Source organism: Schistocerca serialis, chromosome 1, assembly GCF_023864345.2.
Source record: "Schistocerca serialis cubense isolate TAMUIC-IGC-003099 chromosome 1, iqSchSeri2.2, whole genome shotgun sequence".
Taxonomy (NCBI): Eukaryota; Metazoa; Arthropoda; class Insecta; order Orthoptera; family Acrididae; genus Schistocerca; species Schistocerca serialis.
In genome coordinates, this window is record NC_064638.1 from 93,044,601 (window position 1) to 93,069,514 (window position 24,914).

Genomic DNA, 24,914 nt, shown 5'->3' on the forward strand with positions numbered 1-24,914 from the left:
AACAACAGTAAGAAGTTTAGCTCCACTAAATTTGACCACACCTGCACAACATTCAAACATCTTTTCAGTGCAGTACTTTGAAACATCAATTGACTCAAATGGGATACCGTTTTTCACATACATGGCTACTCCCCCACACCACAAAGAGATCCTAGAAAAGCCGCCAGCCAACCTGTATCCTGGTAAAGGAAGCCTCTGAATTATCTCCTTATTTAAGAAGTGTTCAGATATACCAATAATTTCAGAGTCAACATCTATAAGCAGTTCACTAACTTTATCTCTAATACCTTGTATATTTTGATGAAATATACTAATTCCCTCATTACTCGGATACCTAAGCTTTGTCGAAAGTGGTTTCTTTGTTAGAGAGACTTCCCTTAAGCAGGAATACCTATCAGCTGACTTCAATCTAAAAAAGGTACAGCTCTAACACCCACAACTACCGGAATTTTCCCATGAGTGATCCCACCACCCCACCTATGCTGTCACCTATAAGCTTTGCCAACCTCTCCTTTCCATACCTGTTGAGGTGCATATTCTGCTTCTATTTGCCAGTATCCCGAGTACATGTCCATAGTTGACGAGAACTTGGCCCCCTTCAGACAATTTAGTGTATTGTCAATTCGTGGAAGAGAATAAACGTCCTTTTTAGTTATCTTATTAAGCTACCTGTCATCAACACAAAAGCGCCAACTACCATCCTTCTTCCTGACGAGGACCACTGGTGATGACCATGGGCTCTGAGAAGGCTGAATGATGTCATTTTTCATCATTTTCTCTACCTCGTTGTGAATTATTTGACTTTTTGTTGCTGATACATGGTATACTTTCTGGCTTATTGGTTGATGGTCTCCATTGCTAATCTGGTGCTTCACTGTCAATTTGTCTAATTTGCTCTTCACCTGTGGACTGAAACATCCAGAGAACTCTTGAGAAATGGCAAGTAGCTTCTTCTGTTGTTCCCTAGTGAGATCTGGTGGTAGTCAAGCTAGAAGATCTCATAGTGGTAGTGATAATTTCGCCCACAGACTCGGCATGGGAAGTTTCTATGATGCTCAGCTGTTCTTCAATTAATGGCTTCACGTTTGATACGCACATGCATCTTGGAAGGCTCTGTGGTTCTCAGCGACAGTTAACTATCCACAATTCACTGAATCTGTTCTTAAATGAGATGACAGAGACTGGGATGACTGAGTTATTCTTTAGTGGTACGCTTCTCTTACATTACACTACAAGATCCATGGATTCATGCATGGTATGACACATGACAGTTACCTTTCTAGTGCTTACTGTAGGAATGATCACTTCATCCAGTACACATAGTCTCCGCACACTTGGATGCATATCTTCCTGTCCACAGTATCTCGTCTCATCTAGCATAATCTTTGAGCAACCACAATCTATAATTGCCTGAGAAGCTTTCAAAAAGTCCCATCCGAGAATGACGTCATGACTACACTCTTGTAGATGATGAATTTTAAGGGCTGTATATGGCCACTTATACCCACACAAATGGTACACCTTGCTGTAGGTTTTACATATTTCCCATTAGCCTCCTTCAGCAGAGATGTTTTGTTGTCGATGAATACAGTTTTTTGCCACTGTTGATGGCACTTTTCTGAAATGACTGAATATGATGCTCCAGATTCTACAAGAGCTTGGGCTGGTTGGCCCTCCATAAGTATATTGACGTAGTTTCCTATCATTTTTGTAGTGATTGATGGCGGAGGATGTTTCTCTTTGGTGGCCTCACCTCCAAGAAAGGTCGCACCCTTTAGTTTTACAGATTGTGGCTGCTGGGTGATTGGCTGGAGCTTCTAAACAATGATGGAGACCTTGATTGGCATGTTGGGAAGCATCCTCTCCAGTGGCTAGCTTGCGGCGATAGTGACCTACGTCGTCTTGCATCCACATCTTCTTGTTCATCTTCGTTTTCCTGGAGTTGACATTGGCTGAGATCAGTCTGCTGTCTTCTGGTGCGGGCTTCATCAAATATCCGCTGCCTTTCTTGACAGTAGTGCACCATATGTCCTGGTTGTCTGCAGTGGAAACATACTGTTTGGTTATCCTGGGTTCTCCAGACGTCAGTCTTCCTTGGTGCCCAAACAGGTTCCTCATGCAGCATTCTAGGAATGTAACTTTGCCTGGATCTCGACTTTTTCATCTTTTTAAAGGGCAATGAAGGACGAGAGATTGGATTCAATGTGTGTTCCTATTCCTTCCTCATGACCTCTTGAAGTGTCTCAATTTTTTGCTTGCCGTGCAATCCAAGTGCCTTCTGAACTTCCTCTCTCACTATCTGACGAAGAACACTTGTGAAATTGTTTGCTTCCTCCATCACAGACATTGATATGACATTTGGAAGCCGTTCAAACTTCTTTTGTGTGATTGTTTTTGTTGATACATTGTCTCAATATACTGGCACAATTTTATGAAGTTGTTTGCTATCAAAACCCCCTTCAGGAGTAGGGCTTGATACATGTCCTCATCAACACCCTTCATGAGATGTGCAACCTTATCTTCCTCCTTCATTCTAGGATCCACTATTTTACACAGCTCCAAGACATTTTGAATGTAGGATGCTGTAGTTTCTCCTGGTCGCTGTGCCCTGCACTTTAATTTATCTTCAGCCTTGCACTTCTTTCGTTGTGTGTCGCCAAAATACTTGCGCAGTTCCTCCTGGAATACTTCTCAGCTTGTGAACTTCTCGTTGTTCTCATACTATTGTTTGGCAGTGCCCTCCAAGTTGAAAAATACATTAGCCAAACACACAGTGTCATCCCATTTGTTAAATTTGGCTATAAGCTCATATACCTTCAACCACTTGTTTGAATCTTGGCCATCACCACTAGAGAACCTGGAAGGATGTCTCATGTGGTGGCACAGAGTTGCTGTCATGGTAACATTCTCTTATTCTTCTGTCTCTGATATTGTGCAATCTGTTGAATATGGCTCAAACTCAGGTTTTTGGCTACGTAACCAGCGGCTCTGTCATGGCCTCATGGGAGCCACTTTGATAATGTGCGCTATGATAAGATCCAATACCAGGCGCCTCCACTAGAATAATGACACACAGAAACGCGGAATAAGGTGTAAGTAGGTGAATGATGAATACTAACTTCACTTAACAAAGGTTTATTCAGCACTTGCACACACAAGAGCTTGGAGCAAACTGCTTCTGGCCAGAACATATACAGTATATATACAGCTGCAGAACATTCCAGTACAGTGATTCTGGGCATTTGTGGATACTTCTTACTAGAATGTACTCGAACCGAATATAGAAATTAAAATTGTACATTATAGGTGAGTTTTGTACTCACATCCCTCCATACAACAGTTTAGTATCATAACCACAACACCTCGGTGCTACTGAGCTTCTTCTGCGACAGTAGCAAGATGAAAATTGTCCAACTGGTGTCCAAAAACATACTTTAGAATATGGGGGAGATAAGGATATAAAGCATAGAAACCAGCAAGCAGCCTTGTTTAGTGCCAGTTTTTATGCGAAAGGGTCATGACAATTTGCATCCAATACATATAGTAGCTTACATGTTCTCATGTAATATGAGAAAAGTGGATGATAATAGCTAGGAATTCAGGAGGGCTATCAGTCTTATGAGGTAACTTGAAAAGCTTGATTCTGCTGGCTGAATCAAAAACTTACTAGTGAAGGCTCACGCTTTCAGCATCTTGCATATTCTGTGGAATGTACCCTGCTTCACAGTAGAGGCAGCGTATTCTGTGGAATGTATTCTTCTTCACAGCATAGGCAAAGTAGTTCACATATGAGATACTGGCAGAAGTAAAGCTGTGAGGATGGGTCATGTGTTGCGCTTGGGTAGTTCAGTCAGTGAGCAGTTACTGGTGAAAGGCAAAGGTGGAATGGAGTCCCAGTCCAGAACATAGTTTTAATCTGTTACAAAGTTTCAACAGTCAAACTGTTTGATAACAGTATAATCACTGACAAGTCTGAAGTTAGAGTTCCATAGTGAAACACTATCACAGTAAAATTAAAAGTATAAATTCTAGATCAAGATGGACCATAGTTTGGACAGCTGTCCAAAATTCACGTGCACAGAAAAAATCTTCAGTCCATTGGAAATCAGATGCTAGTGCTGGAGGCCAAGATCATTGCATGTTGCTAATGCTATAGTACTGGCAGCTTATAGAGGGCTCAGAAGGTGATGGTGCCCTTAAATGGTGTTTTGGCTTCAATTGGCTCATCAGTATCCATGCAACAAAAGAATATGTCATCGGCTACTTGTGGCAGACACAAATAGGGCCACAATAGCCACGCACCCTAATGGCGATGTGGGCTCCACCTGTTGGCAAAGCAGGCACCTGTTGTTATAGGGGTAGCTCTTGGAAGTTTCCTATGACAGAAACCCATTCTTGATGTCTTTTTTGGACCATACCTCCACCCCCCCCCCCCCTCCCACTCCCTCCCCAGGGCTGTTTTTGGCATCAATTTAGTGTTAAATCAGTAATCTCATGATTACTACTTCTTATATACCATCTGTGTGTACACAGACTTCAGGTGCATTGTCAAAGTCCACATCTTACCCCACTGGAAGTTGAGAAAGTGTGTCTACATTATTGGCATGCCATGTCTTGGAACAATATTGTGTGTCTTATACACTACTGGCCATTAAAATTGCTACACCACGGAGAAGTGCAGATGATAAACGTGTATTCATTGGATGAATATATTATACTAGAACTGACATGTGATTATATTTTCATGCAATTTGGGTGCACAGATCCTGAGAAAACAGTACCCTGAACAACCACCTCTGGCCGTAATAACGCCCTTAATACGCCTGGGCATTGAGTCAAACAGAGCTTGGATGGCGTGTACAGGTACAGCTGCCCATGCAGTTCAACACGATACCACAGTTCATCAAGAGTTGTGACTGGCATATTGTGACGAGCCAGTTGCTTGGCCACCATTGACCAGACGTTTTCAATTGGTGAGAGATCTGGAGAATGTGCTGGCCAGGGCAGCAGTCGAACGTTTCCTGTATCCAGAAAGGCCCGTACAGCACCTGCAACATGAGGTTGTGCATTATCGTGCTGTGATGTAGGCTTTCTCAGAGATTGAATGAAGGGTAGAGCCATGGGTCGTAACACATCTGAAATGTAACATCAACTGTTCAAACTGCCGTCAATGCGAACAAGTGGTGGCTGAGATGTGTAACCAATGGCACCCCATACCATCACGCCAAGCGATACGCCAGTATGGCGATGACAAATACACGCTTCCAGTGTGCGTTCGCCAAACACAGATGCGACCATCATGATGCTGTAAGCAGAACCTGGATTCATCCAGGGAAAAAAAAAAAAAAGACATTTTGCCATTCGTGCACCCAGGTTTGTTGTTGAGTACACCATCGCAGGCGCTCCTGTCTGTGATGCAGCGTCAAGGGTAACCGCAGCCATGGTCTCCAAACAGAGTGTCCATGTTGCTGCAAAAGTCATTGAACTGTTCGTGCAGATGGTTGTTGTTTTGTAACGTCCCCATCTGTTGACTCAGGGATCGAGACGTGGCTGCATGATCCATTACAGCCATGCAGATAAGATGCCTGTCATCTCGACTGCTATTGATATGAGGCCGTTGGGATCCAGCACGGCATTCCGTATTACCCTCCTGAACTCGCCGATTCCGTATTCTGCTAACAGTCATTGGGTCTCGACCAATGCTAGCAGCAATGTCACGATACGATAAACCGCAATTGCGATAGGCTACAGTCCGACCTTTATCAAAGTTGGAAACATGATGGTACACATTTCTCTTCCTTACACGAGACATCACAACAACGTTTCACCAGGCAACGCCGGTCAACTGCTGTTTGTGTATGAGAAATCGGTTGGGAACTTTCCTCATATTAACACGTTGTAGGTGTCGCCACCGGCGCCAACCTTGTGTGAATGCTTTGAAAAGCTAATCATTTGCATATCACAGCATCTTCTTCCTGTCGGTTAAATTTTGTGTCTGTAGCACGTCATCTTCGTGGTGTAGCAATTTTAATGGCAAGTAGTGTATGTATTCTGATAAAAACATAACCCGGTGCTGGAGTCATCTTGCCATTTTGGTACATATGCCCACAGTTGTGTTGAAAAAGAACAGCAGTGGTTTGTGGTCAGTAAGGAGAACAAATCCCTGTCCATATGCATAATACTGAAACTTTTAAGGTAAATGTAATGGCCAGAGCCTAATTTTCAATCTGACTGTAATTGCGCTGTGCTGGCATTAGTGCTTTTGATGCAAAAGCAATAGGTCACCGTATGCTATTTACCTTATGGGAGAGAACTGCCTCAAAGCCAGTGTCTGATGTGTCAGCTACCACAATTAGTAATTTGGTCTGGTCACTTTCCATTAAACATAGTGATTGAAGAAGAGCCTCTTTAAGTTTTGGAAGCCTTTTTACAGCTGACGGACCAGGCCCACAGGACATTTTTATGCAGCAGTTTGTGCAGTGATTCTGCAGTAACACCTGCATGAGGTGTTAACTTCCAATAGCAATTGAGCTGTCCCGGTAGATCACCAGGATATGTTTGAATCCCTCATCCAGTGGTAACTGGAAGTACGCATCACAGAGGTTGATCTTCATGGAAATGGTGCCCCTCTACAATTTTGGCATGATATCCTCCACTTTGGGAATAGGTTAAGTGTCCACAACTGACTGGGAGTTCATTGTTGACTTGAACTCTACACAAATCTTTAACAGTCCATCAGGTTTTCCCACTAGAACAATTGAGGTAGCCCATAAACTGTTGGGAACCAGTTATAACCTTGCTACTAATTTATAGAAGTCGTATTACAGGAAGACAGCTATAACCTACCTTCATTATTTTATATTTTAATAATTCATGAGAGATAAAGGGCAATTCCAGGTGGGCTATTTATTTGGCTCACTGTTCCATTTTCTTGTCAGATATGGGAATGGTAGGTGTGGGGCACAGATTCCTTTGACCACTATTGAAGAAAGTGCTGCTGGAAACCACTGATCTTGTGGTGACAGCAGCCATATTATCCAAAATAAGTTGTTGTGGCTGCTACATGTTTTGCAAGATTATGAGCACTTGGATGGTCATGTTTGTGTTGACAGCACACATACGAAAATGAGAAGTGAACATTACTACGTCAGATAAGACAAAATTTATCTTAAGAGCACCATCCAACATGGGAACTGTGAAATTCCCTATAAATCTTGTCATCAATGACTGAAGTGACCTGACTAGGACTGAGTAAGTAAAAACAAGCTCTCAGGCTGGTTAATAAAAATAAATACTTCATTAGAAGTAATGAAAAAGAGACACTTATCATTAAACCCAAAGAGCTGAAGTTAATTTGGTAACAGAAATACAACAAGACTTATTTGATCAGTTGGAAAACTGACACATTCTTCGATAGTGGTATAATCACAGACAACTTTGAAATTAGAAGTGTGTAATGAAACATTATTACTGTGAACCTAACAGTGTAAGTTCTGTATCCAGATGAACCACAATTTGGCTGACTGTCCAAAATTCACAACCACAGAAAAAGTCTGAGACCATTGGATATCAGGTCCTGGTGTTGGAATCCGTAGAGGCCAAGATCAGTGTACATTGCTTCTGCTGGCAACTTGTGGAGGGCTCCGTAGGCAGTGGTGTTCTGAATGGTGCATTGACTTCAACTGGCTTGACAATGACCATGTGACATCCTAAATACAGTCACAGCAGAAGGATATGTTATGGACTACTTGTCGCCACATTACCTTTTGTGGACTCCGTCTGTTAGTGAATTGGGTGGCTCTGGTCATAGTGGTAGCTGCCGGAGTTTCCCATGACAACAAACTGTCCTTGAAGTTGTTCTTTGGAACTCTCTCTCTCTCTCTCTCTCTCTCTCTCTCTCTCTCTCTCTCTCTCTCTCTCTCTCTCTCATGGTGCCTACAGGGTCACATCTCATCCACTGGCTTGTTATGCTGGTGGTCTACATGTCCCGACAGGTTCCTAAGGTCTTTGTTCCTTGTTAGGACCAAGTCTAGCTGGTGCAAGTGGTGAGGACATTAATGCATCCACTGGTAAGATATTTAACATCAAGGTATGTGCTAGTGATACACTTTCCATGAAGGGGACATAACTGCAGAAGTCTCTTCTAGTTTTCAGTCTACTTTTCCACACCGTGGGTGTCAGGGTATATAGGTTAACTGTTGTTTTCTTCTCCTTCTTGGACGTTGAAATTGCTGAGGATACACAGTCCTTCAGAACTGGTATTTGTAGATAGCTCTTTGCTCAGTGCAGCATGAAACTGGACCTTCTTTTCTGCACTGAATGGGAGCATTAGTACTGATAACATTGATGAGGTCCACAAAGATGACATGCAAATGAAATGATTCCACTCAGTTGTACCACAATGAGAAATGAGAGAGTTGATGAGGCTGTTTGTAACAGAAAAATCTTCTCCTTGCTGGTTTCGCAAGCCCTAAGATGATTTCTGTCAAAAGACTATTGTAGTTAGATTCCCTTACACAATCTTTATGTGGAATCCATATTTGATCTAGGCAGACATTCAAACCAATAACTGTTGTAAAGTCTCCAATCAGCTGTATGTTTTATTATGAGAGGCAGCTTCTCGTTTCACTATCATGCATTCTAAGGTTTTTTAGGCTCTTCCCATAGTCAATTCACAACTTAGTTTAGAGTTTGAGTCCGCAGCACACAAACCATCTCTGCTGCCTTTCAGTTGATCCTTTGCTTTGAACAAGTCCTTTCTTACTTATCACTTTTCCTTTTATCCTTCATACTTCACTCCAGTTATTTTTCTGACAAATAATTCCCTAACTCCAGAAACCAAACTTAAAAAGGTTTTGGGGTTTTATTATGTATGAGTTGTCGTTATCTGTTCTTTTTGGATTGATCTATAGAATTTAGTTTTGTTTTTTAGCTCAGTATCTGCTCTACACACGTCAGAAAACGTTTGCATCACCCGGTTCCCAGAACTCCTGAAGATAGTCATTGACTGTGGATATTATATCACAGACACAGTCCTTTTGACAGTTCAGAGATGTCACTAAACCTGCCCAAAGGTGTAAACAACCACGCATGAGCAGCACCTATTAGATGGAGGGGGCCCGACAGCCGACGAGTTCCAGTCATTCCACCACAAAGGAGGTACACAGCTCATATTGTCTGTAGTGCAACCATGCCTAGACAGTCAGTAACATGGTTCGATCATGTCCACATTGTTATTTTGTGCCAAGAAGGGCTCTCAACAATCGAAATGTCCAGGCGTCTCAGAGTGAACCAAAGTGATGTTGTTCAGACATGGAAGAGATACAGAGAGACAGGAACTGTCGATGACATGCCTCTCTCAGGCCGCCCAAGGGCTACTACTGCTGTGGATGACCACTACCTACGGATCATGGCTCGGAGGAACCCTGACAGCAACACCACCATGTTGAATAATGCTTTTCATGCAACCACAAGACGTAATGTTACAACTCGAACTCTGCACAACAGGCTGCATGATACGCAACTTCAGTTCCAACGTCCATGGTGAGGTCCATCTTTGCAACCACAACACCATGCAACACTGTACAGATGGGCCCAGCAACATACCAAATGGACCACTCAGGGCTGGCACCATGTTCTCTTCACCAATGAGTGTTGCACATGCCTTCAACCAGACAATTGTCAGAGACGTGTTTGGAGGCAACTATGCCAGGCTGAATGCCTTAGACATGCTGTCCAGTGAGTGCAGCAAGGTGGAGGTTCTCTACTATTTTGGAGTGGCATTATGTGGGGCTGGTGTATGCTGCTGGAGGTCATGGAAGGCTCTGTAATGTCTGTACGATATGTGAATGACATCCTCCGACCAATAGTGCAGCCATATCGGTAACATATTGGTGAGGCATTCGTCTTCATGGACCACATTTCACACCCCTATCATGCACATCTTGTGAATGACTTCCTTCAGGATAATGACTTCACTTGACTAGAGTGGCCAGCATGTTCTCCAGACATGAACTCTATTGAACATCCCTGGGATAGATTGAAAAGGGCCGTTTATGGACGAAGTTACCCACTAACCACTCTGAGGGATGTATGCCGAATCGCCATTGAGGAGTGGGACAATCTGGACCAGCAGTGCCCTGATGAACTTGTGGATAGTATGTCACAATGAATACAGGCATGCATCAATGCAAGAGGATGTGCTACTGGGTATTAGAGGTACCGGTGTGTACAGCAATCTGGACCACCATCTCTGAAGGTCTGTCTTTATGGTGGTACAATGTGTAATGTGTGGGTTTCATGAGCAATAAAAACTGCAAAAATGATGTTTATGTTGATCTCTATTCCAGTTTTCTGTATAGGTTCCGGAACTCTCAGAACTGAGATGATGAAAAACTTTTTTTTGATGTTTGTATATGTAAAATTGAAACAGTGTGCAGAATATCTATGTTTATATTCTAGTTATGATTTTTCACTGATAGCAGTTAATATTGTTTTGTAATTTTGATCTCTCAGGCCTATCTCTTAAACATTCCATCGTGGGACTGGAAGCAGGGTGATGATGTGATATGTCTCGCGGAACTTAAATTGGGGTTTATTGCTCAAAGCTGTTTGGCACCTGGGTTTTCAACTATGATGGCCAATCTGTTTGCCATGCGTTCCTTTAAAACGGTAAGAAACAAGTGGAAATCAATTTAAGTCTCATATGACAGTGTTGTCACACATAAATTCTATTATCCATTGTTGAAATGATGATAGACATTTTATTCTTAACAACATTAGTTTTAAATTTAATTCCTTTCTTGATTTGCTATTCAGGCTGAAATACCTTTTGTTTACTATAGCAGTTTGGTTTCTCTGTGTCCGTGTCTGTCTGTCTCTGTGTGTGTGTGTGTGTGTGTGTGTGTGTGTGTGTGTGTGTGTGTGTGTGTGTGTTGAGAAAAAGATGTACATGATCACATTTTACAGTACTGCGGATCATATTTTGTAGTGATGTAACAGAGTGAGATAATATGTAAGGTCATGTGAATTTTTTATGGATGTTTTATAACATGATCACAACAACATTTGTCCATGAAAAGAGTGTTTCAAAAGTATCTATTTTTCTATACTGTATTGGTGCACAAATTATAGAAATGGATAAATCACAATTAAAATATTTCTTCCCACTTGAAAAATCAGAAAGACTATTGTATGTAGTAGCACAAGAGAGCTTCACACATCTCACTTAAAACAAATTCACATATTAGTGATATTATTTCATCATTACAAATGTAACATACTGAATTTTAATTTTGTCAGTGTATTTCAGTTAATTACATTAGTGTTATTTTCATTCCAGATGTACATGTCTGCAGCAGTTAATCACATTAAAGTTGTCACACTGTTTACACAGGTCTACCTCTGAAGCGTTCCACCTTAGAAGTGGACGAAAATTTAATCTCTCTTTCAGTGAAATCTCTATGGTGGCATTTGACAAGAGTTTTTATTTTATATATATTTTTTGTAATAGATTCTGTATGTTTTACATGTACATGCATGTCTTCCTATGCATATAATTTAAAATGCAAATGTGTTCATGAATTTTAACACTGTGTGCAACAGAAGAGGAAAGCCAAACTTGACAGCTGCTATGCCCAGTGCCGTGGTAGCAGACGCAGAGGATCCACAATTGAAGGTAGAAGTAGATGGGTACTGCACTAAAAACAATGAGCTACTCAAAATGGCAGGTTTATCTTAAAGGTGTAGTGTCCAGTGCACTGCTGCTGCCTGTGACTGCTGCTAGGTCTGGCCATCTTTCATCACTCAGGTATACAGTAAAACTATCCCCACTCAATCAGAGCTTTTGATGTTTACAAAGGTGGGGCTCCAGTCCCGAGCTGCAGTGGGTAATGTAATTGTGAGGAGCATTGCTGAATTGAATTTTTCTTTTAAACCACCTAGATATTTTACTACAAGAAGAAGAGGTTGACAGTATAATATTATTGTGACTCCTCAGTAGTAGGAGGAAGAAGAAGAAGAAGATAAACACCAATCTTGTGGCACATGACAGGGAATGTTGTTATAACATGTTGATTGACAGGAACCTTCTAAATGCTGATATGAAATTCAGACCTTATTTTTATTAAATACCAGTAAATTTACACATGCTTTGAAAGTGATTAAAATCTGTTTCTTCATCACAGCTGTAATGATACTATAGGAGTGTTGCCCTACCTAATATACTAAATTACAAAATTGTAAAATAAGGCGTGATAAATGTTGCACAAAGATCAATGTCAACACATGGTGAAGAAAATACATATATTAAAATGACACAAATTACAGCAGCTAAAAGTGAAATGACCTCAAAATTAACAATCATAGGAGAAATATACTTGCAGATGTAATGGTGCTAGGTGAAACAGTGGCTTGGTAAGAGTAGTGGACACAGAACAAGGCGCCACTATGTCCCAGAGTATCCACCAGCATAACACTGATTTTTCTAATGTGAGGTGCTGGGTTAATGATCTCTCACAGCAGAAATGGCCAGGGCAAGATACAAAGAACAGGCACACATTTACTAGATGGGAGTACCAGCAATGATTGGCAGAACTCGGAACTAGACAATACCCACATGGGCACTAAACACTTGCCGGTTGAAATGTCTTGCAATGTGGAATACTGAATTACACACCAGGGTTTTGAAATAAAAGAGTGAAATTAAGCAAACTTGGTCTCTCTTCTTAAATGACAGTTTACATGATAGCTCGTCCATGCTGAGTTGTAATGTGCATCCACCAGTTTGAGTGATAGTTTAATACAGGAGTAGGAAGATGGAGATAAGGTAGTTGTCATTAAGTTTGGCTGTTGACTGGTCATGGAGCACAAAGTCAGAGGAAAATATCAGAAAGTTGTCTGCATGGTCTGAAAGTGGGAATATAAGGGAAGGAATCAGCTGTCTTTTGTTCCCAGGGTACTTCAGAAACCACCCACATGACCTCTTTCTAACACCTTCCTATTGGAAGCCATGGTGGGACATACAGCTGATTTATTCAGCATACATCAGGAAGTGGTGCTGATGCCATGGTTCTTTCAGGAAAGCAGGCACTGTGGAAACTTGTTACTGTAGTAGATTGTGAAGGAAAACTTTTAGATTCTCAGTAAAGCAGTAATGAATTACTCCCAATAACCCTGGCTACGCATCCTGTACATGCCTTTTGTGTTGAACTGTCTTCTGGAAAGCCAAGTGATAATGCAGAATCTATTACTTCAGTTCTGTTGAGGTATTTGATTGTGTTCCAAGCTTCATTCTATTTTTGTGGTATGAATCTCTCTGTCTATCCTTGCACATTTCACCTAAAATGTTATGAAATAAAGGTTTAGTGAAAATAACAGCATTAGTGGTCACTGTTGCAGTGCTGCGGTCACAGCCACACCAGCCATGTGTCGCAATCAAAACTCAAACTCTGCATGTGCGATAAGGAGCCCTTGTTGGAATAGGGGATTCATGTCATAGCCGCGTTGTGCCTTGGACAATGCATCTTGAAACAGAAACAAAGAACACTGCATCTTGAAACAGAAATAAAGAACAACAGCAATTCTAAATTTGAAGTGGATTATGGAGAATGTAGAAAGGAAATAGTAAGAAAATACAAAAGGAAAATGGCTTCCAGTGTAATTAAAAATTAATATTAAGAGTATGTGATACATAACTATCACAGTGAACTGTCACTCTGCAACAGTGTGTACACTGGTTTGAAATTTCATGGCAGATGAAAACTGTGTGCCAGAGCAGGGCTCGAAATTCGGACCTTTGCCTTTAGCAGGCAAGTGCCCTACTGACTGAGCTATTGAAGAATGACTCACGACCTGCTCTCACTACTTCACTTCCCCCTCTACCTCATCTCCTACCTTCCAAACTTAACAGAAGTTCTTTTCCATACTTTGCTGGACTAGTTCCCTGGTCTGACACGCAGTTTTAATCTGTCAGGAAGTTTCACCTCAACATAAAGTGAAACGTCCCTCTGGAAACAATCCCTGTGACTTGTAAGTAAGCCATGTCTCAGCCAATTTTTTTTACAGGAGTGCAGTTCCCTCAAGGTATGCAGGAGAACTTCTGTGAAATTATGAAGGTAGGAGATCAGATATTGTTTGATATGAAGCTGGGAGTGTGGATCATGAGTCATGCTTGGGGAGCTCAATTGATAGATCACTTGCTCATGAACGGCTAAGGTCTCAGGTTCAAGTGTGGTCTGGCACACAGTTGTAATATGGCAGGAAGTTTTATCAGTGTCAGCTTATCAGTTTCCCTGTTATTGTTATAACTTACTCCATTATTCCCTAAGAAATGCAAGAGTAAATAAATAAAAACAATGAGGTAACAAAAGGGCACAAAGTTTAAATTGATATCAATGCAGAAAACCATAATATTGCAGCAGAGAAATGAGAAGATGCATCATTTGCATGATTTAGTGGCAGTTCCAACCTCAGATTTTTGAGAGACTATTATCCAAATTTGTTATGCGAAGGACCCAGACAGTCGAGGACAATAACCAAAGCCCATGGTATTAGATTTGGCAGCATATTTGGCCAAAGCATATTGAGTGTAGGGAATGTAATCAGTTTCCTTTGGCAATTGATTTTAAGCAGTCACTCATTGGTGATAGTGCTAACAAAGAAATCCATGCAAAATTTGCTGTTGGTGCTTCGTATGTTTCATGAGTGCTGGAGGTGGAATGTTTATTTCTGTGATGGAGTTTGAGGTGAGAGACTATATAGGACAAGTTTTGCAGCCTTCTGTTGATAAACATATGTAAATTTGCTGTAAGACTTGACAAATATGGCACAGTGTGGTTGTGTGAAGGAGGGCAAAGTAATGTTTGAAATGATTATAAGAGTCTTTATTGCAATAGTGTCTACAGCTTCGATGAATTTTTTGAATGATTTTGTGATGCCTTCAGCTGCCATTCTCTTTATTTGATGTACAATTGTACAATGTAGGCCATAGTCTATTTTCAAGTATCTAAAATGGAAGCATTACCAGTATGTAATTGATGCATTAGTATTACTAATGACCCTAACATAGAAACAAGTCATATCTCAAAGATATGCTAGGCAGATTATAACTTACATGGCATAATATATCCTTAAAGAATTGTCCATAAAGTAAGTTAGAATCTGCCTAGTATACCTTGGGATATGACTTGTTCATCTCTTAAATTCATAAGTGATATAAATGCATCCATCGTATCATGCTTGTTTTTTAGATACAATTATCACGTATACTGAGGATCAGAAGCATATCTACATATCCATTTTTGTGTATGCCATTTGTCTGCAAATGCTGTTTTGGAATAAAACAAGAAATTATACTAGTGTATACTTAATAAAGAGAATGGCAGCTGAAAACATCATGAAATTATTCAAAAGATTATAAGAATGTTAGCTATGTCTTTCCTGCCTCAGTTGAACTTCTCACTGTTACTTGATCATTTGGGAATACAATTTCACCATAGTTAATTGGGTAGTAATGTTATTTTTAGCAGCAGAAGCATAGTGAAATGCAGTTCAGTTCTTTTACACAAGCATGTCTGAGTCCCTAAGTGGTAACAGAAGAGTCAGTGGTCATAGATTAAAGACAAGAGAGATAAAGTAAGCATGCAGTCTCATAATGTATTTACAGCTAATACAAATAATGCTTTCACATAAAAGTGCTGCAATAAAGTATTATATGTTTAAATGTAATATGTAAAAAGCTATAGTTAACCAAATAATTGTTATAATACTAAGATAGAAATCAAATAAAAATTTGATTGCAAAAGACAAATGATATTTATTCTTATCTAGAAGGTAAACAGCATTTCATTAAATGTTACATAATTATCATGCACCAGTTGTTTTTGGTTAAGTGACACAGCAGAAGATCAAATAATCTTAATTTTTCAGTGGACAGTTTACCCTAAATAATCTGACATGAATGAAATTGGAAAGAGTGATGACTCGAAATCTATAGAAGTAAGGTTGAGAATAACATGGTATCTGTATTGTGGTCAAACCTGTCAAACCACATAAAAGGTTTGACAGATGCTGCAAGTCATTTACCTTCAGTCTTCATGTCTCCATCACCTTTATTGCTCTTAAGACAGTTGATAGAAGTGTGTAGAAATTCAAGGAATGTCTGACAAGATGAGAGAAAAAGTGCAAGTTAAGTCTAATAATAGTTATAAAGCCTTTTCAGAGACCTAAGGATTCTTACACTCATACAGCAATACATTTCCTCCATAGTGGTCTATGAGTTAATAATAATAATAGCGAATTTAGGATGACTGCAGAATTCACATGCACAATACTGGGGTCCAGAAAGGACCTTTGTATTCTGGTGTTGAAGTGTTTAGTAAGTTCCTGGCAGTAATAAGGGATGAACTAGGAAAACTTCAGATTCTTAAACATAAAGTAAAAGAATAACTTATCAGCTGCTCTTTCTATAATTTCTCACAATAATTGTATTCGCAATTGTAAACTCTGGTTAAAACTCTTGTTGATATTCAACATGTTTTAACGTTTCCACTATATACACAGCATTCTCTGATATCATATAAATGTGTATGTGATGGATGAAATTAGCAGTTGATTAGTATAAGAGGAACAGGTGTAGCTTTCTTCAGAGTACCTTCTTCTCTACCAATATACACATTATCCTGATTTATACTGCAGTAAAGGATGTATTCTAAGAGTAATTAGCTAAATGAGTAGATAACAGTAGTGATAGTATGTGCACCTGGAAACTGAAAGGTCCCAGTCATACCATGGGAAATGGCCTTGACACCTCATTGCTGGGAATATTTGCTAGGAATGGCATGTGGTTTAGATTTCACATTAAATTGTAGGCCCCCTTTCCCTGATACGATTACTGGGATAGATTAGGGTCATGCAAGTCACTGTAGTGGCTTCCAATTGAAATACTTGCATCGGATCATTGAGACACATGAAATTATTATTATAGGTTTTGATATGCTTAGAAAAGTGACCAGCATTTGTTTCCTCTGATTGCAAATGTGTATGTTGGCTCATTCAACGTACCTGAAGCTCTGCTACAGAGAAGGGTTGGCAGAAAATGAGCTGTGAATGATTCTGTCTAATCTACATCTACGTATGTTCTCCACAGGCCACCGCATGGTGGAGGGTACCCTTCCTTTCCTTTTCCACTCACAAATAGACTGAGGGAAAAGTGATTGTCTATATACCTCTATATGAGCCCTAATGTCTCATACTTACCTTTGTGATCCTTACATGAAATGTATGTTTGTGGTAGCAGAATTGCTGTGCAGGCAGCCTCAAATGCTGGTTCCCTAAATCTTCTAAATAGTGTTCCTCAAAAAGAACACCTTTCCTCCAGGGATGCCCATTCAGTTCCCTATGCCTTCCCTGTAATACTTGCATAGTGTTCAAATTTACTGATAATAAATCTAACAGCATCCCTCTGAATTGATTCAGTGGCTTCCTTCAATCTGACCTGGCATGGATCCTAGACACTCAAGCACTACTCAAGAATAGGGTGCAGTTGTGTCTTCTGTGTGGTGTTCTGTACAGATGAATCACACTTCGCTGAAATTCTTCCAATGAACTGAAGTTGATCATTTGCCTTCCCTACCACAATCCTCACAAGCTTGTTTCATTTCATATCACTTTGCAATATTAATGACTTGCAAGTAAGCCTATGTAGGTAGCATCAGGACAGGATTTGCTGAAAAGATTTCAGGTATATTTAGGCAGACAGTCCTCAGAACAGATCAGTCATTCCAAATTCAAGTATTGGTATAGGAAAAGCTTCTCATAGATGTTAACAGCAAGAAAAGTTTGATTAGCTTTAGAGAAAGACTTTACAAATTTCTCAACAGATAAGAATTTTATTTGTTTCCAGTGAATCAAAGGCTAGATCACTACTTGTCAGTCCACTCTTAATTTCCTCATGCAAGAGCTTGTATGCTAGTTTCCTAAACAACTTCCACATGTTGGAAGACAGTAAAATTTGAGCCTATATAATAGCCAACAAAAACTCGGGCATGTCCTTCTGAAGTGAGCATCAGAAGTGATAGACACAACAGTAATTCCTCATTAATTAAGTCCAGCATTTCATAAACCTTCTTCACTTCAGTGTCTAAACTCAGGGACCTGTTTTGAAAGATTTTCTCACAGCTTAATGTGTTGTTAGCCACGAAACCCATTATTATATTTTAAAACAAATCAAACTATGAAAATTTCAGTTTGTAATACCAACAGTGTTACGTAAAGGATATATAGGTACTTACTGCAAATATTAATTTAGTGTTCGTTTATTCTGTGCACATATTATATAACATTCCCATTTCTGCCATGATACAATTAACTGTGGTTTGCCAGTGATATCACTAATTAGGTAACTTAATATTATTCTCAAACAGTGCAGTTGTTTGATACAAAATCCTCATCACTTAAAGCAGAGGATTGTGAATTTTAAAAGTATTTATTTAACCTCTGCACCCACAGAAGTTACTGATCACTACCTTCCTGTGTAACTGACTGAATGAATCCTTCATTAATAAAAGCTGATCTGTGAGAGATGCTTTGATATCAAAGAGGTGACTAGCTTCCTGGCAACACTAACAGAAAATCTTATTCATGGAAAGTATGAGCAGGACCCAAATATAGCAAAAACCCCTTTCCTACAAGAGGAGGACGGCCAGTGAAAAATTTTCCAGAGTCACTGCCTTTATTGATTCATCATTTGCCATCTATGAGGAAGTATCAGATAGGTCACAGTGCTTGTTTTCTTCTATACTGTTTCACATTACTGGAGATTTGCAGTTATAGATATGCTGTCATTAAGTTCTGTTTCCAGTTAGGGAAATCAGCATCAGAAACTGCCACTTTGCTTCATCAGATGTACAGTGATGAAGTGTTGAGGCAGACTGCTTCATCTCTGTGACTGATGATAGCAAAACAGGTGAGAACCGTTGTGGAAACATTGTTGGTTTGTTTTTGCATTATGAAGTGGATATTCTATCATGAATTCATTCCCCAAGGCAACACAACAAACCAGCATTCCCATCTATGAGAGTTAAAATGTTTGTGAGGCCCAGTGGTGAAAAAGCAGCTTGTATGTGGTCAAATGATTGGCTCATCCACCATAACAGTGCTCCTGTTCACAAAATATTGAGAGAGTTTTTGTCTCAGAACAAAGTCTCATTTGTTTCACACCCACACTATTCAATCAGTTCTGACTCATTGCAAATTTTTTCCTGTTTCTTATGAATAAATGCCACCTGAAAAGGAAGTGCTTTCCAGACATAGAAGAAAATGAAACAAAAATTGTTGGAGTTGCTATAAATTTGCATGAATCTAAAACCGATTTACAACACTGAGTGAAGTATTTTAACAAGTGCATTGGGTACAATGGACATTATTTTGATGGTGACACATGTTATTAAAGTTTGTGAGATACAAAATATGAAATTATGTTTATATTTGAGTCATTCATTGTATTATATGTAATTGCAAAGTACTTGTGATACATCTCTAGAAAATGTGTGCCCAGTGTCATGTTTTATTAATATACATAAATTGAATAATGAGAGGAACTGCGTAGAATGGGTGCATATTCCTTTCCACTTTGCAGAGCCCTTTTTTGTGTGTAATATTTAAAGAACTCACTATTTGTTAGTGTAAACCTTCCAGTAAAAAGGTTGCAGTTTTTATGCTTCTTTTGATTTAATCCAGGTTTAGTGCTAGTTTCAATTTTCTTATGTTGGAACCTTACCACAAGAAACTGATTCTGCTTTAGTCATCTTGAAAATTGTCATCATTGTCATTATTATTGTCATTGTCTCATATACAAGGATTAGAAATCTCTTCCTTTCATCTTTGTATTCAAATATTTTCTGATTAATAATCTGTACAGCCAGCTCATTATGAACATTTTCATTTGTAATTATTCTCATCTTGTGCAGCTCTTTATTCCACACAAAAACCTTATCTCTGCTGCTTATATTTTTCTGTCATATTTTTTTGCTGTTTATTCAATCCTTGCATCTGTAAGTCAGTAAGAGTACCACCTTGTTTAAAAAAAAAATCCGAATTTGACTTTGTTTTGGTTTTGTAGTTTAGTGTTCTGGTTATTGTTCCACATATTTATAGACTTTTAAGCAGATCTTCATCTTTACTATTATCGTAATTGTATTCAGTTAATGTTAGAATATTATTTTCACCTTGAGTAAAACTTTCTGAGTGACTCTCTTAAGTTAAATACACCTTTGTTGAGTTCAGCTGCCAATGTTGGCTGTATCACGAATTCTTGATACACTACAATTTTTTGGTTATTTGTTACTCAGTAATCAGTTTCGAGCTGCGAAATCTAGTCCCCACTTGCTCCGACAAGCAGCTGTACACAGTCCGACCTCAGCAGCCAGAAACACTGGTGGGTGTGGGTTGTGCTTGTGTGAAAATGTGTGTGTGTGTGTGTGTGTGTGTGTTTCTATTTCAGAAATCCTTTAGGTCAATACCTCAAATGTGTAGAAGCTCTTAGTCCCCCCCCCCCCCCCCCCCCCCCCATATTTGCGACTCTTCATCCTCTATATGCTGAGTAGCAATCTATCCTTTTCATAATATTGTCATTATTCCCTCCTGGGTTTTTCAGTGTTCAACATATTCAATTTTCAGTGTATCAGTTGACATTATTTTTATTATTTTTCTTTGGTTTATGGAGACCAGTATAGAATTGGATGACACAGAATCAAAATAACAGCACCAAAACTACAGTGTTCAAAGCAAATGTTAATCAGAAATGATTATGCAGCCTATAAACATTTTCTTGAGTACAGGAACTGGAAGAAACAATATCCATCGAACATATAGACTGGTGCGTGTGAGAGTAATAGTTTGGCGTGATTATTCCCTTCCCTAATCACATAATGAACATACTACACTATTGTTTTTGCTTCATATCAAGTATCTATCACCTCTGTAGATAGTGAACTTCCATTTTTAGGAAGAAAATATGATTCCCCGAATGTAGACATTTACAGACCAATTTAACTTTTTACAGTATTTTTACAAGTATTCAAAAGTTGTTGCATATTTGCTTTCAGAAGGGTATATTAACTGAATAGGCAGCCTTCAAATTTGTGGATGGTTTCTTAGAGTTTATAATCAAGAACACTTCACCAATGGATATCTTCTGTGATTTTATGAAAGGCTGTGATTGCATAGATCACCAACTACTCTTAGAGAAAGTCCAGTGGCATCTTGGGTTAATTAGGTAACCTGAAATACTGTCTGACCAACAAGAAGCAGAAAGTAAAATTTTAAGCTGTATATTGCAAATTGGGGATAGCTATCTCATTCAGGGTGGAGGGCAAGGTGTTATTCATCACAGAGTCCCACATGGTTCTGTCCTGAGTCGTTTACAGTTTCTGATTTATACTAATGATCTGTCTGGTGATGCATATGGTGATAAGGGCAAAATTGCTATGTGTGCAGATGACACCAGTTTTGTAATGGAAAATTTGCTAACCATAGTTACCAACAACATTGTATCATAAGTCTTTTAACAGTTTTAATGTTAACTCCCTTTATGCTAACCATAGAAAGACGAATTTTATGCAGTTTCAATGAAGTCACAGAAATGGAGATGAATTTATGATGATGATGATGTTTGGTTTGTGGGGCACTCAACTGCACAGTTATCAGTGCCGGTACAAATTCCGAATTGTTGCTCAGTACAGTCCCGCAACTTTCATGAATGATGATAAAATGATGAGGACAACACAAACACCCAGTCATCTTGAGGCAGGTGAAAATCTTAGACCCCGCAGGGAATCGAACCTGGGACCGGGTGCTTGGGAAGCGAGAACGCGACCACAAGACCACAAGCTGCGGACTGGAGATGAATTCATGATGATCTTCAACATCCAGCAGTTGTAAAGAGTTGGACCTCCACTTAGACTTCAGACTAAACTGGAGACATCAGAAACTCCATCTCTGAAATTATTGAGCTTAACTGCTCTATTGCATTAAGAGTGCTGTCTTGCATTGGTGATCAAATGGTCAGAAAGGGAGTGTATTTTTTTCTTGTTCAAAAATTGTCATTGTTCAGAAAAGATGGAGTACAACCATTTTTAGAGTGCCTTCTTATATAGCAAAATGCACAGTGTGCTAGTTAGTGAGACAGGGAGGTGTGCTAGACCCAGATTGAATACCGAATCCCCATGGTGGATTAATGTCCTTGGGTTGGTACGAGAGCCCTCCTGAGCATTACTTAAAGCTGATTCCCATGCTAATTTAGACAGTTGGAGGGCCGATACTCAACTTTCACCTCAGACGATGTAGTACGAAAACAGTTAAAGTGCAATAACTTACAAAAAGAGTTTATGTGGTTCACAGACAGATGACACACTTGATTTCCCTACCAGAAGTTACCGTGATGACTGTGGTGTTAAAAATGGTATCTGCCCACGAAGTTAAGTAATCCATATGATTTACCAGATCCTGAAAATGTGAACTCTGTACTAGATGGGATGAAGGCAAGGGAAAGGAAGAAAGAAAAAGATTCAATTGTAGAGTACTTGTAAGTCTGAGAACCTTCTGTCACAAATTGTTTAGCCAGATGGGAATTCTTACCACTGTTTCTCATATTTTCTTCACCATAAAGAACCCCCCCAAAAAGAAACCAACCCATCATTCCATGTGCATTATACTAGATGTAAAAATAGTGTACACTACCAACCAAAAAAGTCTATACCTAGTGCAAATGTTTCCAAATTTCTTCCCAGTGGGCTTATAAAGTTATGGAATACTGAATCCTTTTCAAAACTAAACCATGCTAATTTCTGTTGAATCACTCATTCTAATGGATCTATGGGACACACTCAAATAAACAAATATAAGGAGTTCAAATAACACCCACGATGGACTAGCAATTACCTCATAACTTGCTATTGCCCAAACACAATGCAGTGAAATGAAACACAGACTTGAACAGTGGCAATTACAGTGCTACTGCACAAAGAAACACTGATACAAAATACTAACTGCCAAAATTGTCCAACTTTTTGTTGATTCAGAACTAAGAACCAGGTCACTCTAAAATGTTTAGAAACTTTACATTTATGTGTTATTAACAATTTGAACAAATTTGTTGTCTGATATATTAAGTAAAGTATTCTATGCTTTAATCAAATACAACGTGTGTTAAACAGGTATCAACTGATATTTTAGTAGTAAGATAAAATTTTTTTTTAAAAGGGTGTTGTAATTATTTCTTTTTGAGTCTATACTTACGTTCAGAATATTTAAGAGGATAGGAGATAGGGTTTTCATTCTGCCCAGGTACAAGACTCCAAATTACCACCATAAGTTGCAGCAGTCTGATATTGAATTAGCTGATGGAATTTTACTCATAGGAAAGGAGACAAAACATCATTATTTTTGGTATTTTATACTGCAATTATGATTTGTAATTTAACTGTTAAAATTCTCATTTATGATACAGATTTTGTAGTATAATAGTAAAGAATACTAGCATTTGATAAACCAGTCGTTAATTAGACCTTCATGCTGGAAGTATATATACAATATGTTCTAGACCTTCTATACCAGCTCTTTATTTTGTAAATGGTGCATCTGAGATTTTCCTCATGACTGCATTTTAAGCAAGTCTTAAGACCTATTATAATAGTGAACATAGATTCTGCTAACAGCTGGTATACACAGTAAATTTCCCAATTTCAAAGGGGAAAGAAAATTATTACTAGTAATAGTGCTCTCAAAAATTAGTTTCCATGTGGGAAGTTTTCTGAAAATTGTAAGTAGTAAATGTAGAAGTTAGATAGCATGTAGCATGTCCTTTCTGCTTGTCCCATTCCTTGTGGTGAAAAAGAGGTTTTTCTTCCTCATTTTTCTCACTGCTGTGCAAATGTCACTTTCATGTTAGGTTCCTTTTAAATACAACTGTTTTTTATAGATGACTGTGGTGTGCATGTTATGTTGTTTATGGTGATAATGGGAGGTAGGAGAGAGTGCTATTACTTAGTGTTAGGGATAATTGACAATGACAGTTCTTTGTCCTTAATGAGGTCAAGTCTGCAATGCTATGTATTCATCTGGGGATAACATTTTTATACAGTTGAATCTGGTCATGTAAAACTATAAATGTGATTCTGTCAGAAAATGAATAAAAAGTTTTTCAACAGTATTGTAGCAATCAAAAACGTCTTCTTATGATTATAATATTGTTTGCATTAGCTACAAGTGATAGTTTAAGTGAAAAGTGATTGTAAATGTTAAAGCAAGAAAGTGGATAACAAAATCAAACAATGGAAAATCCAGAATGAAATAATGAGATTATTATGAAAAGGGTAGATTGCTAATCATCATATATAGTGGTGATGTTGAGTCGCAGACAGGGAGAACAAAACCATGGCAGCCAAAAACAAGTGATCATATGGTGTGAGCTGTGCTTGTGTGAATGTGGGTTTGTATGTTGTCTTATCAGAGGAAGGCCTTCTGGCCAAAACTTACTTGTTCAGAAATTGATTAACATTTGTTTTCATACTCTACATTGTTCAGTACTGGGCACTTCAAGGATTATGTAAGAGTTAATGAAGTATAGATAGGGAATTTAAAATAACCTAGAATGTCGTGTTTGTCCTGCTGTAGGCTTTGGATTAATTTTAACTTCTCTTGACCACCTGCCTTTCTTCTTGTTTTCTGTGTATATCTGCTGTAGCAGTCCTTAGTAGATTCTCAATAGAAAAGTCTACATTTAGGACATTCACTTTGGGTCAATTATCCTTATTTGTTCCTATTTTAAAAAGTAAAGCACATGCTCATCTAGTGCCTCAAATACTGTTAATACTCACTTTTAACTTCCATATTTTGTATTTATAAGGGACTTGGCA

General features: G+C 38.9%; 1 protein-coding gene across 1 annotated transcript in view; it reads left to right on the top strand.

Annotated features, from left to right (window-relative positions):
• Positions 1 to 24,914, top strand: part of LOC126462459 (calcium-activated potassium channel slowpoke) — a 915,336-nt gene that overhangs the window by 344,862 nt on the left and 545,560 nt on the right. The window contains exon 10 of the mRNA XM_050096074.1: positions 10,516 to 10,671. Within this exon, the coding sequence (XP_049952031.1) occupies positions 10,516 to 10,671 (156 nt within the window). The remainder of the gene's footprint in view (positions 1 to 10,515; positions 10,672 to 24,914) is intronic.